The sequence below is a fragment of the Apostichopus japonicus genome, chromosome 8 (genome assembly GCF_037975245.1).
Source record: "Apostichopus japonicus isolate 1M-3 chromosome 8, ASM3797524v1, whole genome shotgun sequence".
NCBI classification, from domain to species: domain Eukaryota; kingdom Metazoa; phylum Echinodermata; class Holothuroidea; order Aspidochirotida; family Stichopodidae; genus Apostichopus; species Apostichopus japonicus.
In genome coordinates, this window is record NC_092568.1 from 30050001 (window position 1) to 30063801 (window position 13801).

The window sequence follows — 13801 nt, forward strand, 5'->3', positions numbered from 1 at the left end:
AAAGTAAATGGAGGAGAAAGCAATCATAGCTTAGAAAGTATAGATATTGAGTTAATAGAAACCGCACGCGAATAGACGAGAAAACGAAAATGTTAGTATCGTCAAATAGACTATACCTTCAATACACATCTCCATCACATTATATATATAGAAATAGACAAACACACTGCACGCCTAGTTAATCAACGAAAACATCGTTTATTGCGCGGGTAAACATTTGGTGATATAGTCTGGTAACTAAACACACGTTTCATCATCGATATAGATAAAGTTAATTTACAGTATTCGATATTGCTCTGCGACATCGGTGTGACGATGAACAGCCAACTAATAGAAACATCAATAGTCCACAAAGGAACCTTGAAATGACCAATCAGAAACAATTATTGTATCTTGCAATGATGCATGCATCAAGCATGTCGTCATTTGTACGCCTGGTTTATAACCTAAATAAGAAAACTCTTTCTGCAATATGCTTGTAATGGGGGGGGGGGGCAGGGGGGGTGGGGAGGAGAGTGGTGGAGTGTGTGTGGAGGGGGAACTAATTCATTGATATAAGCAGTATTTAAATTTTAGGCGAGAGGGAAGGGAGGGGAGTGGGTTGTTGTTTTTGACATTCCCTTCCTTAGAAAATATCCCATTGAGACGTATATGTAGTATACCGTATACCATCCCGTAGCGGTGGGGGTTGGGGATTACTGTTACAAATCCACTCTCGTAATTTTATATGAGTTTCTTTCAACAAATTGGAACCATTTGGAATCAAAAATCTTGTTTTTTACATTTCCTATTTCATTCCTATTTAAAATCAGAAAGAGTAATCGTAAAGTTCGTTCTTGAGTAACTGATTTATTTTGTTTGGAGGTGGGGGTTGGGGTGGGGTGGAGGGGGGGGTGCATGGCAATAAGAGGAACTATGGTTAACCCCTCCTTTGTTGGTGACGTGTATCGGTATGTCGGTAATATAACGATATACTATAGAGCACAAAGTCGTCCCTTACACTTCTTGCTGGCGTAAAAGCTATACACGCATGACCATTTATTCGTTGTAAGTGCAAGTTTGTATAATCAGTATTTTTGTTTAGTTTGCATTTTTGATGTCAGTCTTTGATGGAAGTATGTTACACTCTAATTATGCATTAGTTGGTTAACTCATTTAATTGATAATAGTATTGTATGTACAAAGCTAATGAAGCGAAGGAACAGTAAAAGGGAATGTAGAGTATTATCAGAAGCCTCGTTTGTATTTTGAGCACGATCCAAACCCAGGCGGACATGACATCTTTACGTTACGCAAGCCCTGTCTTCGCCCACGTTCAAGTATAAACATATCGATTAACAGAAGAATTGATGAAGCAACTGCCAATTATGACCTTAATATATATATATATTTAAATTTCGGGGTTATTCTACATTTTTTTATAGAGTTACTTATGAGAAGACAAACATAAGGAAATAATTTAAGAAAGAAAAAAGGCAGAACCAAGTAGATGTCTCGAGGAAAACGGCAGTTGAGTGCATAAACTGAAGTGGATATTAGGAGAGAATGGTAATGGTTGCATGTGGTATTACTATGTATTGTATATTATGCTGCGCTGTCACGAAGGTTAATGATTTGTCATAAAATCAATTGCAACATTTCCATGAGCATGAAAAAGAAACATGATGTAGTTTGCAGACTGTATAACCTCTGTCTAGCCACTTACTCTAATATGCATGTTACTGAGTGTGTAAAATATTTCTATGTTGCTTGCAAAATCGACATATATCGATATGTGTATATATATATATATATATATGTATATATATATATATTTATATATATATATTTACATATATATATTTACATATATATATAAATGAAAATCGTTATGAGTATATATATATATATATATATATATATATATATATATATATATATATATATATATATATATATATATATATACGTACGCTACACACATAAGTCAAACATGTAAAAGAAAATGGTTATTAACAACACCGTCAGTTTGGTTAGCTCACAGAGTATATATGTCTTTCCTGCGGCATATACTTGAAACATAAAGCAATTTTTTAATGAAGAATAACGAAAATGAAATATATTGCTTTATTGAAGTCAAAGTCTTGACGTGTTGATTACATAGGTAGACTTGAGCATGCTATCTAGAACTGCATGACTGTACTTGATGTCAACATGTTCAAGTGCTGGTAAATAATCGCTCATAACGCGTTGTCAATATAATAATGCAGAACGAAGATAGTGGCGTTAACTGCCTGGCGTTCAAGTCGTTGAATATTCAACATATGTACATGCAACAACGAATAGAAAGTATCTTATGTTCCAAAAAGTCGTAGTTATTATATATGATTTGAAAATAAATTCAGAACTGCCCCACCCCGCTCAGCATTCGCGTCATCGGTTAATTGTAAGCAGTGGCGACACCAAAACTCAAGTTTGGCTAGGCAGTGCGTGTGCGTGGTGGGTGAGGGTGGGGTTGGGGGAGGAGTGATGGGGGAGATTACATTTTTTGGGTAAACATTTGGGAAGTGCAATGTATAAAGTGCACATCACTGGAAATTTTGGGGGTGATAGGGACCACGTATTACCCCCCTTCCCCACCCCTCTCTTTATCGGTGAACCAAATAATAGTTGTGAAAATGATGATTCTTACATGAAAATTAAAGTTGTTGCAAACTAGGGTTGTACATTCTCCAGTATTCAAGAGGGATGTTGGTCGTTTTCGTGATCGACTGCAGTGACTAGCTTGGCAACGTTGAAAAAAATAAACCAATAAAAGCAGCGACTTACTTTAATAATAACAACTGTACTCTGTTAATGCTGGTAGTGCAGGGCCCTTGCAGAAGCCGCAGAACTTTTAGATAGTTGTTATTCGCCTTTGCAGCGATTTTGGAGTGGTAAAAAATGAGGAATTCCAATTACATTTCTATGGAATGTATCTCAGATCCCCAAGTGGGGGGTCCAGGGAGCAAGACCCTGAAATCTCAAGCGTTATCAGATATATCTTGTTGTCTCGTAGCCAGTTTAAAGCCAACAAGGGCGGCGGAAGCACTTTTAATCTGGGGGGGGGGCACCGACATCAAAGGGTACTTTGCAGAAATTCGATTGGAGTGATGCAGCCTTATATTTAGTACCCTTTATAACTCTTATTGTATTATCTTATTTGCGTATACACATCACTCCATTAACACCCCCCCCCCCCCCTTCAAGGAAAATATGCATATTAGCACTGCAATATCCAATGTGCAAATTGGGAAACAAGGAACAAGTTTTCTTTTGAGACAAAATGAGGTGAAATCATGCTAGTTGCTAATGTAGGAATCTTCCGAATTAGAGTTTATTTCTTGTCAATATCTTAACAAATTTTTTCCATTCGAAATAGCTTTGAGTTTGACCCACAGAAATTCATTAAAAGTCAGGGGCGTAGCCGGGATTTGCAAAGTTGTATGCACGACTATCTGAGCGGAGCGCCACCATGGGTTGGCGCGGAGCGTACAAGAAAATTTTTGGTTTTACAAACCCCTCAGATGGCTGGAAACGGCCCTTCCCGAGTGTTCATTCTGGTTCCCTGGCCTCTTGCTAACTTGAGACACCTCAATTTTTATGTAGAAAAAGGGCACATTTTTAACCTGAGGAAAAGTGGGGGGGGGGGGCACGTGCCCCCTTGAAAGCCAAACATATACGTAAGATAGAGAAATTCAATTTCCGCGGAACTTATTTACAAGCTCTGGCGGGGTCCAGCTTAGGGCAAAGCCACAGGAAGCTTTTGGATTTGGATTGTTTGATTTTTGTTCTCTCGTAGCGACTTTAAAGCACAAAAGCATATTTCAGACACAGGAATTTATTTTTTTTTTCGATTGTTTTCGAAGCCCTGACGCTGTTGTGATATCAGACAGTTCACTTGTAACTTAAGCACATAAATACATTGTAGAGGATACAACTTCTTTGGAATGTACTTCAAAGCACCCGTGGGGTCCAGGGGCGACGCCTTGCATGGGTTAGCATTTTGTTAACCTAAACTCACCAACAACCCCACCCCCCCAAGGAAATTTGGAAGTAAGGGAGAACATTTCAGTTTTGTTTTACCGCAGTCGACTGTGGGTTGGGGAAGCATCTTGATTGAGGGAAATTCCTGCATGCCTCCCCCCCCCCGGCCCTTGGCGCCGTAAGTTACTAGTGAAAGGCGCGAAGTGTGGATCCTAGCAGGATCTTCTTCCGATGAAGACTAAAAGGAAACACAGAAAACATGTTAAATACAAATAGATGAATGTACAAATAAGTTGCTTATCAATAGTGTTATGATCTGCCATCGAGTAATTATGAATTTAAGCCGTTTAATCATTATCAACGACAACATGTGATTATATATATATATATATATAAATGAAAATCGTAATGAGTTGGAAAATCAAGAACAGTGAAAAAACTTTCAGCCTCCACCGGGATTCGAACCACGGGCCTCCCGTATATATATATATATCTATATAGTACACATGAGATCGCTACAAAGTTGAGGGTCGAGAGTTTATCAAGTTGTCTGGTTTTTGTGCCAATGCTCTATCTTGGGTGATTTTTCTATAAAAAAAAAATCATGTTTATAGAGTACACATGTAGATCACTCTCAAACCTTTGTTGTATGGTATCTATTCTATTCGATGTACTATGGGGCTAGGCTTGTCATACGGTTATACAGTCTCGATGAAATGGGGCTGGGTGGGGTTACAGCCTCGAGGTAATGGGGCTGAGCTTGTCATACGGTTTTACAGTCTCGATGTAATGGGGCTGGGTGGGGTTACAGTCTCCATGTAATGGGGCTGGGCTTGTCATACGGTTATACAGTCTCGATGAAATGGGGCTGGGTGGGGTTACAGCCTCGAGGTAATGGGGCTGAGCTTGTCATACGGTTTTACAGTCTCGATGTAATGGGGCTGGGTGGGGTTACAGTCTCCATGTAATGGGGCTGGGCTTGTCATACGGTTATACAGTCTCGATGAAATGGGGCTGGGTGGGGTTACAGCCTCGAGGTAATGGGGCTGAGCTTGTCATACGGTTTTACAGTCTCGATGTAATGGGGCTGGGTGGTGTTACAGTTTTGATGTAATGGGGCTGGGTTTGTCATACGGTTATACAGTTTCGATGAAATGGGGTTGGGTGGGTTTACAGTCTCGATGTAATGGGGCTGAGCTTGTCATACGGTTATACAGTCTAGATGTAATGGGACTGGGTGGGGTAACAGTCTCGATGTAATGGGGCTGGGTAGGTTAACAGTCTCGATGTAATGGGGCTGGGTGATGTAATGGGACTGGGTGGGGTTACAGTCTCGATGTAATGGGGGCTGGGCTTGTCATACGGTTATACAGTCTCGATGTAATGGGGCTGAGTGGGTTTAGTCTCGGTGTAATGGGGCTGGGTGAGGTTACAGTCTCCATGTAATGGGGGCTGAGCTTGTCATACGGTTATACAGTCTCGATGAAATGGGACTGGGTGGGGTTACAGTCTCGATGTAATGGGGCTGGGTTTGTCATACGGTTATACAGTCTCGATGTAATGGGGCTGGGTGGGGTTACAGTCTCGATGTTATGGGGCTGGGCTGGTCATCTACATCTACGTCTCGATGAAATGGGGCTGGGTGGGGTTACAGCCTCGATGTAATGGGGCTGAGCTTGTCATACGGTTTTACAGTCTCGATGTAATGGGGCTGGGTGGGGTTACAGTCTTGATGTAATGGGGCTGGGTTTGCCATACGGTTATACAGTTTCGATGAAATGGGGTTGAGTGGGGTTACAGTCTCGATGTAATGGGGCTGAGCTTGTCATACGGTTATACAGTCTAGATGTAATGGGACTGGGTGGGGTTACAGTCTCGATGTAATGGGGCTGGGTGGGTTAACAGTCTCGATGTAATGGGGGCTGGGCTTGTCATACAGTTATACAGTCTCGATGTAATGGGGCAGGGTGGGTTTAGTCTCGGTGTAATGGGGCTGGGTGAGGTTACGGTCTCGATGTAATGGGGCTGGGCTTGAGAGTGGATCAAGTTGTTTGGTTTCTTACCCAGGCTCTAATGGGTGACTTTTGTGTATAAGTTAGTATGAACGACATTAAAATGAAGCAGTTTTGTTGGTATTAATTTGTACTTTTTTATTGTATTTTGGCAGGTTACGGTCACCAGAGCCCTACATCACTGCTATCGAGGGTTGTCTTCATACCATATGCACTCATCGGCATACCTTTAACGGGTCTATTACTCGGAGCTATTGGAAGTATGCTCGAAGGCGTATGGAAGACGTTAGCTCACCGTTTGTTCGATGCTATGGGATGTATTCGCTTACCAACACATCGAAAAATTGCTTGCCTTTTAGTAATGGTGATAGCGGCTTATACATTGATAATCGTTTTACCAGCATTGATATTCCGGTTTACGGAAGAATGGACCTGGTTTGAGGCTCAATATTTCACCTTCTGCTCCCTTAGTACTGTTGGATTTGGAGATTTCGTAGCCGGTTATAAACCGTACGAAGATAATGTCTATTTGACGGTTTACAAAATATGTACAATCATCTACATCGTTCTTGGCTTGAGTGTTCTCGCTATCTTGTTCCGTGTCGTTCAAGAATATCAAGAAAAGCAAGTCGGCAAAATGAAAAATCTGACGCGAAGTGTGACGTCAAAGGTTATCCGTAATCAAAGACAATCCGATTTTCAGAGTTCCGTAGAGAAAGTCGGTAAGAGTAAAGACGATGAAGATAACGGTATTTGTTTGAGAAAGGCAACTTTCTTATCGACGGATATCTCCAGCGATATGTATCACACAAACGAGGACGGTCTTTCAATCACGGTAGATCGCGGTATGCAAACAGATGCTGAAACATTAGGAATTTTGCAGGAATATCACTCTTTGTTAAAGTACGGTGATGCACCAACACAGTCTAACAGTGACAGTTCTCATAAATATCACGTGGCGATTATTGAAAATGGTCACTGTGACATTCCACCGTAGACGCAATTCCATCTTGCACAGACTATCATAGAGAGAAGAGAAAGAGTTTCATTTGAGTTAATATTGTAATTTTGTTTAATTTTCAAATGTTTCTCTTTTTCGAATGTGCTGAGTGATAAAAAGAAAAGAAATACATGGGCCATTGAGTTATGACGTATCTTAACATATGGGGGTGGAATGGGGTGGGGAGGGGGGGGGGGGTGGGTGCCAGCACGAGAGGGAAGCAGCCGTAAGAGGTGTGTCGAATTTGGACGTTTGTTACTTTTTTATTATTTGCTGCATACATAACCTATTCATTCATTTGCTACCTATGAGGTGTAGCTTTCAAAGCAAGGGCGTAGGAACCGGGGGGCTGGGGGGGCGCCAGCCGCCAGTGAAAAATGTGGAGGGGCGGAAGTATCATTCCGCCCCCCGCTTCGCAAGTCAGAAAACCCCTGGGTGGGTTGAAGTGTGCTATATTGCACCAAATTGCATCTGAGGCCACCTGGAAATGCAAAAGAATCCAAAGGGGAGGGGGACACCCCCTCCCCTTAGACCCCTCCCCCAGGCCGGCCATCCGTCTTCAGCTCCCCCACTCAAAAGTACCTTCCTACGCCACTGTTTCAAAGAATTGTATTGTCCTGCTATAGAATGTCTTCATTTATACCACATAACAGATTGTATCGACACTAGTATTTGTTGGAATGGTTTGCAAGTCATTGAACTTCGGATCGACAGACGGCTTGAAGTGAAAAGCGTAGGCCAGTGCCGGATTAACCTAGTAGCAAAGTAGCATAGGCTATATGCTATACAGCCCCCCCCCCTCCATTTTTAAGGGCCCCTCGCTAAATGCTTGCAAGCTATCAATATCCGATTCAGTAACTCTACACTTGCTCTATTACTAAAGTACTATACTGCCTTCAACTTTTATGACCGAATGAATCTTTAAGGTTAGCAATTTTAGCCAAATTATCACCTTCAATTAGGGTTATTATTTAACACAGTAATTAATGGGAGTGTGGTATCTATGTGATATATATACTGTACGACGCATAAATAAGAAGTCATTTATGTGTATTTAAAAATAAATAAATTTAGGGCTCCTAATTTATAACATATGCTTTAGGCCCCCGCACTATATTAATCCGGCATTACACTAGGCAGAGAATGAATTAGGCTACTGGTGTTCGGGATACAATTTTCGTCTTTCCATTTTACATACTGTGTTGTTTACATCTATTATACTACTATTTGCAATATATAATAGCAAAGGCAAACTAAAACGTCAAAATATCTGATTTTACGGTTATTCTGGAAGGAAACACGAGCTTTTAACTTAGCGTATTAGTAGAACGTGACAAATCGACAAATTACAATATTTGTTTTACCCTGACGAAAATTATCAAATTTTCGACGTGCTGCGTTGCAAGTTAATTGACAACACGTCCAAAATACTATATATTGCGAGTTGTCAAGTTAAATGCAAATCAGTTCCTCGACAGTGTATTTACTTATCATTTCGCTTATGCGTAACTTGTCAGCTCGAAAAATATCGAATTTTTGACGGGCTGACTTGTTAAACTAACACACTAAGGCTACAACACGTCTGCCTCTTCAGGACCACCGTAGATTTTTGGCCATTCATTTTAATTTAAAGGTCTCAACATTGTGTATCGAAATTGGATCGCAATCCAGTAAGGAAAGGCGGGGAAGGGATGGTGGATGGACGAGGTGGGAATAACAGAGTATTATACGGGGGGGGGGGGGGGGAGAGTGGTTCGTACAACAATTTTCCATACATTATTCTATCAACTGTGTACACCGACCTCACTGGTGAAATTTACGAGTTCGAATGGGAAGAGGTTAAGGGATGTAGAATCGAATTTTAACAATAAAGATTACAAGGGAAAAAACAAAACTATAGATATATCTTTTCATTTAATTTTCATGGGCAATAAATTCAACATTAAATTTGCATAAATTGCCCAATAGCTTGATCTTAAATACTTGTTCAGAAATGAAGATAAATGTTAGCTTCCTGTCATAAAGCTAACCCGTAGCTTTGGTCGTCATCCGTAGCTTTGGTCGTTGAAGCGTATACACGTACTTTTTCGGTGCTCTTGCATTTCGTTTATTTTTGGGATTTTTGGGATCGTTTTTTTTTTATCAAACACCTTGTGATTCGTTTTGTTGTTTATTTGGAGTTATTTTTGTCTGTTCCTGTCATTCTGCATATTTTTTGTTCAATCTGTGCTGTTTTTTGTCTTGTGTCGGTGCTGTCCGTGGTTTAAGGTCTGTAGCGTCAGTGTACCCTATCGTACAGTGTATAGTCTATGTTGAGCCTAAGCTGCTAATCGTGAGTATCGTTTTTCCGCGTTCGCGGGTTTTTCTGTGCCTTAGTGTATTCGTTATTTATTGTCTGTAACTTTCATTCTGCATGTTTTTGTGTTCAATGTGAGCTGTTTTTGTCTTGTTTCAGTGCTGTCCGTTGTTTTAGGTCTGTAACGTCATTGTATCCTATCGTTCAGTATATTGTCTCTGTTAAGCCTAAGCTGCTAATCGTGAGTATCGATTTTCTGTGTTCGTGGGTTTTCTGTGCCTTAGTGTATTCGTTATTTATTGTCTGTATCTTTCATTCTGCATGTTATTGTGTTCAATGTGAGCTGTTTTTGTCTTGTTTCAGTTCTGTCCGTGGTTTTAGGTCTGTAGCGTCATTGTATCCTATCGTTCAGTGTACAGTCTCTGTTAGCCTAAGCTGCCCGTCGTGTGTTCGATTTTCTGTGTACGCTGTTTTTTTTTTTCTCTTTGACTTAGTATTTTCGTTATGGCTGTGCCTGATCGTTTAGTCTGCTGTGATGCGTGTAATATGTGGATTGAGTTTGAGATTTCTGGCTTGGAATGTGATTTTAAATCAGCATCTAGTGAAGCTATTGTGTTTGTTTGCGATAAGTGTGTGAAACTTAAGGAATTAGAGGAGCTATTGAAAAGCTGTAGTTGTGTCTGGACGGAAGTCGGGAATAGTAGGGCTGTGAGTAGTGCAGTTGCTGAAAGGGATTGTTGCGAGGTTGTTCCAACTTGTAATGGTTTTGACGTGTTACCTGTGGAGGAGTTGCGTGATGTTGATGATGGGAATGAAGTCTCCCAGGAGGGAAATAGTGAGTGGCTAGTAGTGGACGAAGTGCGTGGTGATTGTGATGTGATAGGAGATGGTAGTGTGGTTGTAAACAGCGGTAAGTGGGGACAGGAGAAGTCGAAAGGAAGAATGGTATTGTGTGGGGATTCATTAGTACGGTATGTAGACCGAGAGTTCTGCAGGGCGGATAAAGCAAAAAGGGTCAGGGTATGTTTGCCAGGTGCTAAAATCCAGGATGTCAGTAACAGGGTAAACAAAATCGTGTCAGATGAGGAGGTGGTTGTAGTCCAGGTAGGCACTAACAATGTGCAGAAGGAGTCGCAAAACATTATTCAGTCTAGGTACCACGAATTGATGTGTCGACTAGCATCAACTCGGGCTAAAGTTGTCATATGCAGTTTGTTGCCAAGATTTGACAGCAAGGTTCTGTCAGAAAAGATTGTAACTTTGAATGGTTTATTGTATAGTTTGTGTGCCGACTTCGGCTTCACATTTGTTGACATGTGGTCATCTTTCCAGGGTAGAAGGGATCTGTTCGCCAGGGATGGTTTGCACTTAGCTAATACTGGGGCCTCGTTGTTTGGTAGGATGGTGAATTACTCTGTTGAACAGCTATGTTTAAACTAAATTGGGGGGCGATGAAGTCAGGAATTAGTTTGGATAAGGATTATGTTCCTAGTGGAGGCGATTATAGGCGTTTTGAGAGCAAAATAAGTGATAGTCATAGTTCTAACTTTAGGAGGCATGCTAATGTACGTAGTTTCAGGGATAGGCTGAAGATTGTCTTTACCAATGCTAGAAGTATTCGTAAAAATTTTGCTGAATTTACTGTGCTTCTCGAGGATCTGAAACCGGATGTGTTTGGTATCACCGAGTCTTGGTTAAGGGAGGACATTGATAGTGCTGAGGTTTCTCACCCGGGGTATGTTGTGTATCGTCAGGACAGAAGGGATACTCATAATGGGGTTGGTGGGGGAGTGTTACTGTATGTTAGGGATGACATTGTAAGTGTTGAGAAATCTCAGTTGCAAGGGTCTTTTGTTAATTCTGTCTGGTGCGAGTTGTCCACAAACAACTCCAAAAGGTCCAGGGACGTTATCACTGTAGGTGTTGTTTACCGCTCTCCTAACAGCAGCGATGATAATGATGTCGTGCTGTTTGATTCAATTAGAAAGGCTGCTAAAGGTGATGTTGTTATAATGGGCGACTTTAATTTTCCTGACATTAATTGGATAGATGGTTCTAGTAGTAGGAAAGGTAGTAATTTTCTAGATGTTGTGCAAGATTGCTTTTTACATCAACATGTTACTTTCCCTACTAGGGGGGATAACATCCTGGATCTTGTTTTGAGTTCTAATCCAAGCAATGTTGTTGATTTGACCGGTCTAGGAAAACTAGGAACTAGTGATCATGATATACTAGCTTTTGATGTTGTTTGTAAGGTCGTAAGTTCTATTAGCAAGGAAAAAGTCCCTGATTTTTCGAGATCAGATACAGAGGCAATTGAAACTTTACTAAAGGGTACAGATTGGATTAATTTGTTTAGTGATATGAGTGCTTCTCAGTCTTGGATTTGTTTTGCTGATAAATTAAAGGTCATTATGGAAAATCATGTTCCGTGGAAGAATCGTCGTCGTAAAAGCAGTATGCCTCACTGGATGAATAAGAAAGTTAGATGTGCAATTAGGCAAAAACGTAGAATGTGGAAGTTGTTTAGGAGGACTAAATCTGAATCTCTTTTGGCCAAGTTTAAAATTCATCAGCTGAAAGTAGAATGCTTAGTCTCTGATGCAAAATTGAATTTCGAAAAAAGCATCGCCCTAAAAATTAAGGATAACCCAAAGGCCTTCTTTTCTTATGTCAGGTCTAAGCAGAAAGTTAAAGATGCAATTGTTTCCCTTAGGGCACCACAGGCTGATAAGATAGTTACTGATAGTCAGGATCTTGCAGATCTTTTGAACGACTATTTTGTGTCGGTTTTCACAAGGGAAGATACGAGTAGTATTCCAGATTTTCAGGGGGGCAGTGATAGGCCTAAACTGGATACGGTCTTATTTTCGGATGACGTTGTCTTAAAGGAGCTGCTTCGTCTAAATGTTTCTAAAGCTTCTGGACCGGATGCAATCCATCCGTATTTGTTGAAGACTTTTGCACACTATTTCTGCGTTCCACTCTCGTTGATTTTTAGTAAATTTATGGATGAAGGTTATGTTCCTAGGGACTGGAGATGTGCTAATATTACCCCAATTTTCAAGAAGGGTGATAAGACTAAGCCCTGTAATTATAGGCCCGTTAGTCTCACTAGTGTAGTTTGTAAGGTCATGGAGTCTATTGTTAAAAAGTCTTTGGTCTGTCACTTCAGCAGTCAGTCTTTGATCAGAGAGTCTCAGCATGGCTTTTGTCAAAAAAGGTCTTGTCTCACTAATATCCTTGAGTTTATGGAAGATGTAACAAGCTCACTAAATAGGCAGATGTCTGTAGATGTTGTGTTCCTGGATTTCCAGAAGGCCTTTGATAAAGTTCCCCACCAGCGTCTTTTACTTAGGCTGAAGAGCATGGGTGTCATAGGGAATTTACTGTCTTGGATCGGGAATTGGCTTGGTAATAGGGAACAGAGGGTGGTAATTAATGGCTGTGCTTCTTCTTGGCAGAACGTTACTAGTGGGGTTCCACAAGGGTCTGTATTAGGTCCCCTGTTGTTTGTTGCCTATATAAATGACATCGACGGAGATATTTTGTGTACAGCTAAGAAGTTTGCTGATGACACCAAATTGTATTCTGAGGTCTCTTCCAAAAGCGATTCTGAGAAATTTCAAGCGGATTTAGATAAGATTTTTTCCTGGTCTCAGGGGTGGCAAATGCTTTTTAATATTGATAAATGTAAGGTAATGCACATTGGTAGTAGTAACCAAAAGTTTACATACAATCTAAATGGTGTGGAGTTACAGGAGGTCTCTGTTGAAAGAGACCTAGGTATCTACATTGACTCGTCTCTGCAACCTTCCAAACATTGTCTTGAAGCTGCTAAAAGAGGTAATAGGGTTTTAGGTATGATCAAGAGGAACTTCAGTTTTCTGAAAGAGGACATCGTAGTTAGGCTTTATAAGCAGTTGGTTAGGCCTCATCTGGAGTATGCTGTGCAGGCTTGGAACCCTTATTTTGCTAAGGATAAGGAAGTACTTGAAAAGGTCCAGAGGAGGGCTACTAGGATGATTAGTTCCTTAAAGAGGGTTCCTTATTATAGGCGGTTACAACTGTTGAATCTCACCACACTGGAGCTTAGGAGGTTACGTGGGGACTTGATCCAGGTTTTCAAGATTGTGTATGGTTTCGACAATTTATCCTTTACCGACTTTTTCATGTTTGCAAACAGTAGTTGTACTAGAGGTCATTGTCTTAAACTTCAAAAGTCGCATAGTAGGATTAATATTCGGCATAACTTTTTTTCTAATAGGGTTGTGAATGAGTGGAATAGTTTGCCTGAGAAAGTTGTACTTGCAAGTAGTGTCAATGGGTTTAAGAATGCTTTGGACAAGCACTTTAAGCATTGTAATCGGGTCTGAGTGTTTGTGTCTTCAGTTTTTTTTCCCTCTCTTTATAGGGTCCTTGATGGGGACTTAAGTGTCCCTCCTGATCCTTTTTTCTACTAAACTAAACTAACCCTCCGAGCTTATC

The 13801-nt window shown here is 40.7% G+C and overlaps 1 protein-coding gene across 1 annotated transcript in view; it reads left to right on the plus strand.

Moving 5' to 3' along the window:
* The window catches only part of LOC139971512 (potassium channel, subfamily K, member 16-like), a 23121-nt gene extending 15940 nt beyond the window's left edge, over nt 1-7181 (plus strand). Inside the window, exon 2 of the mRNA XM_071978062.1 lies at nt 6173-7181. Coding sequence (XP_071834163.1) covers nt 6173-7014 — 842 coding nt within the window. The 3' untranslated portion in view covers nt 7015-7181. The remainder of the gene's footprint in view (nt 1-6172) is intronic.
* The last annotated feature ends 6620 nt before the right edge of the window (nt 7182-13801 follow it).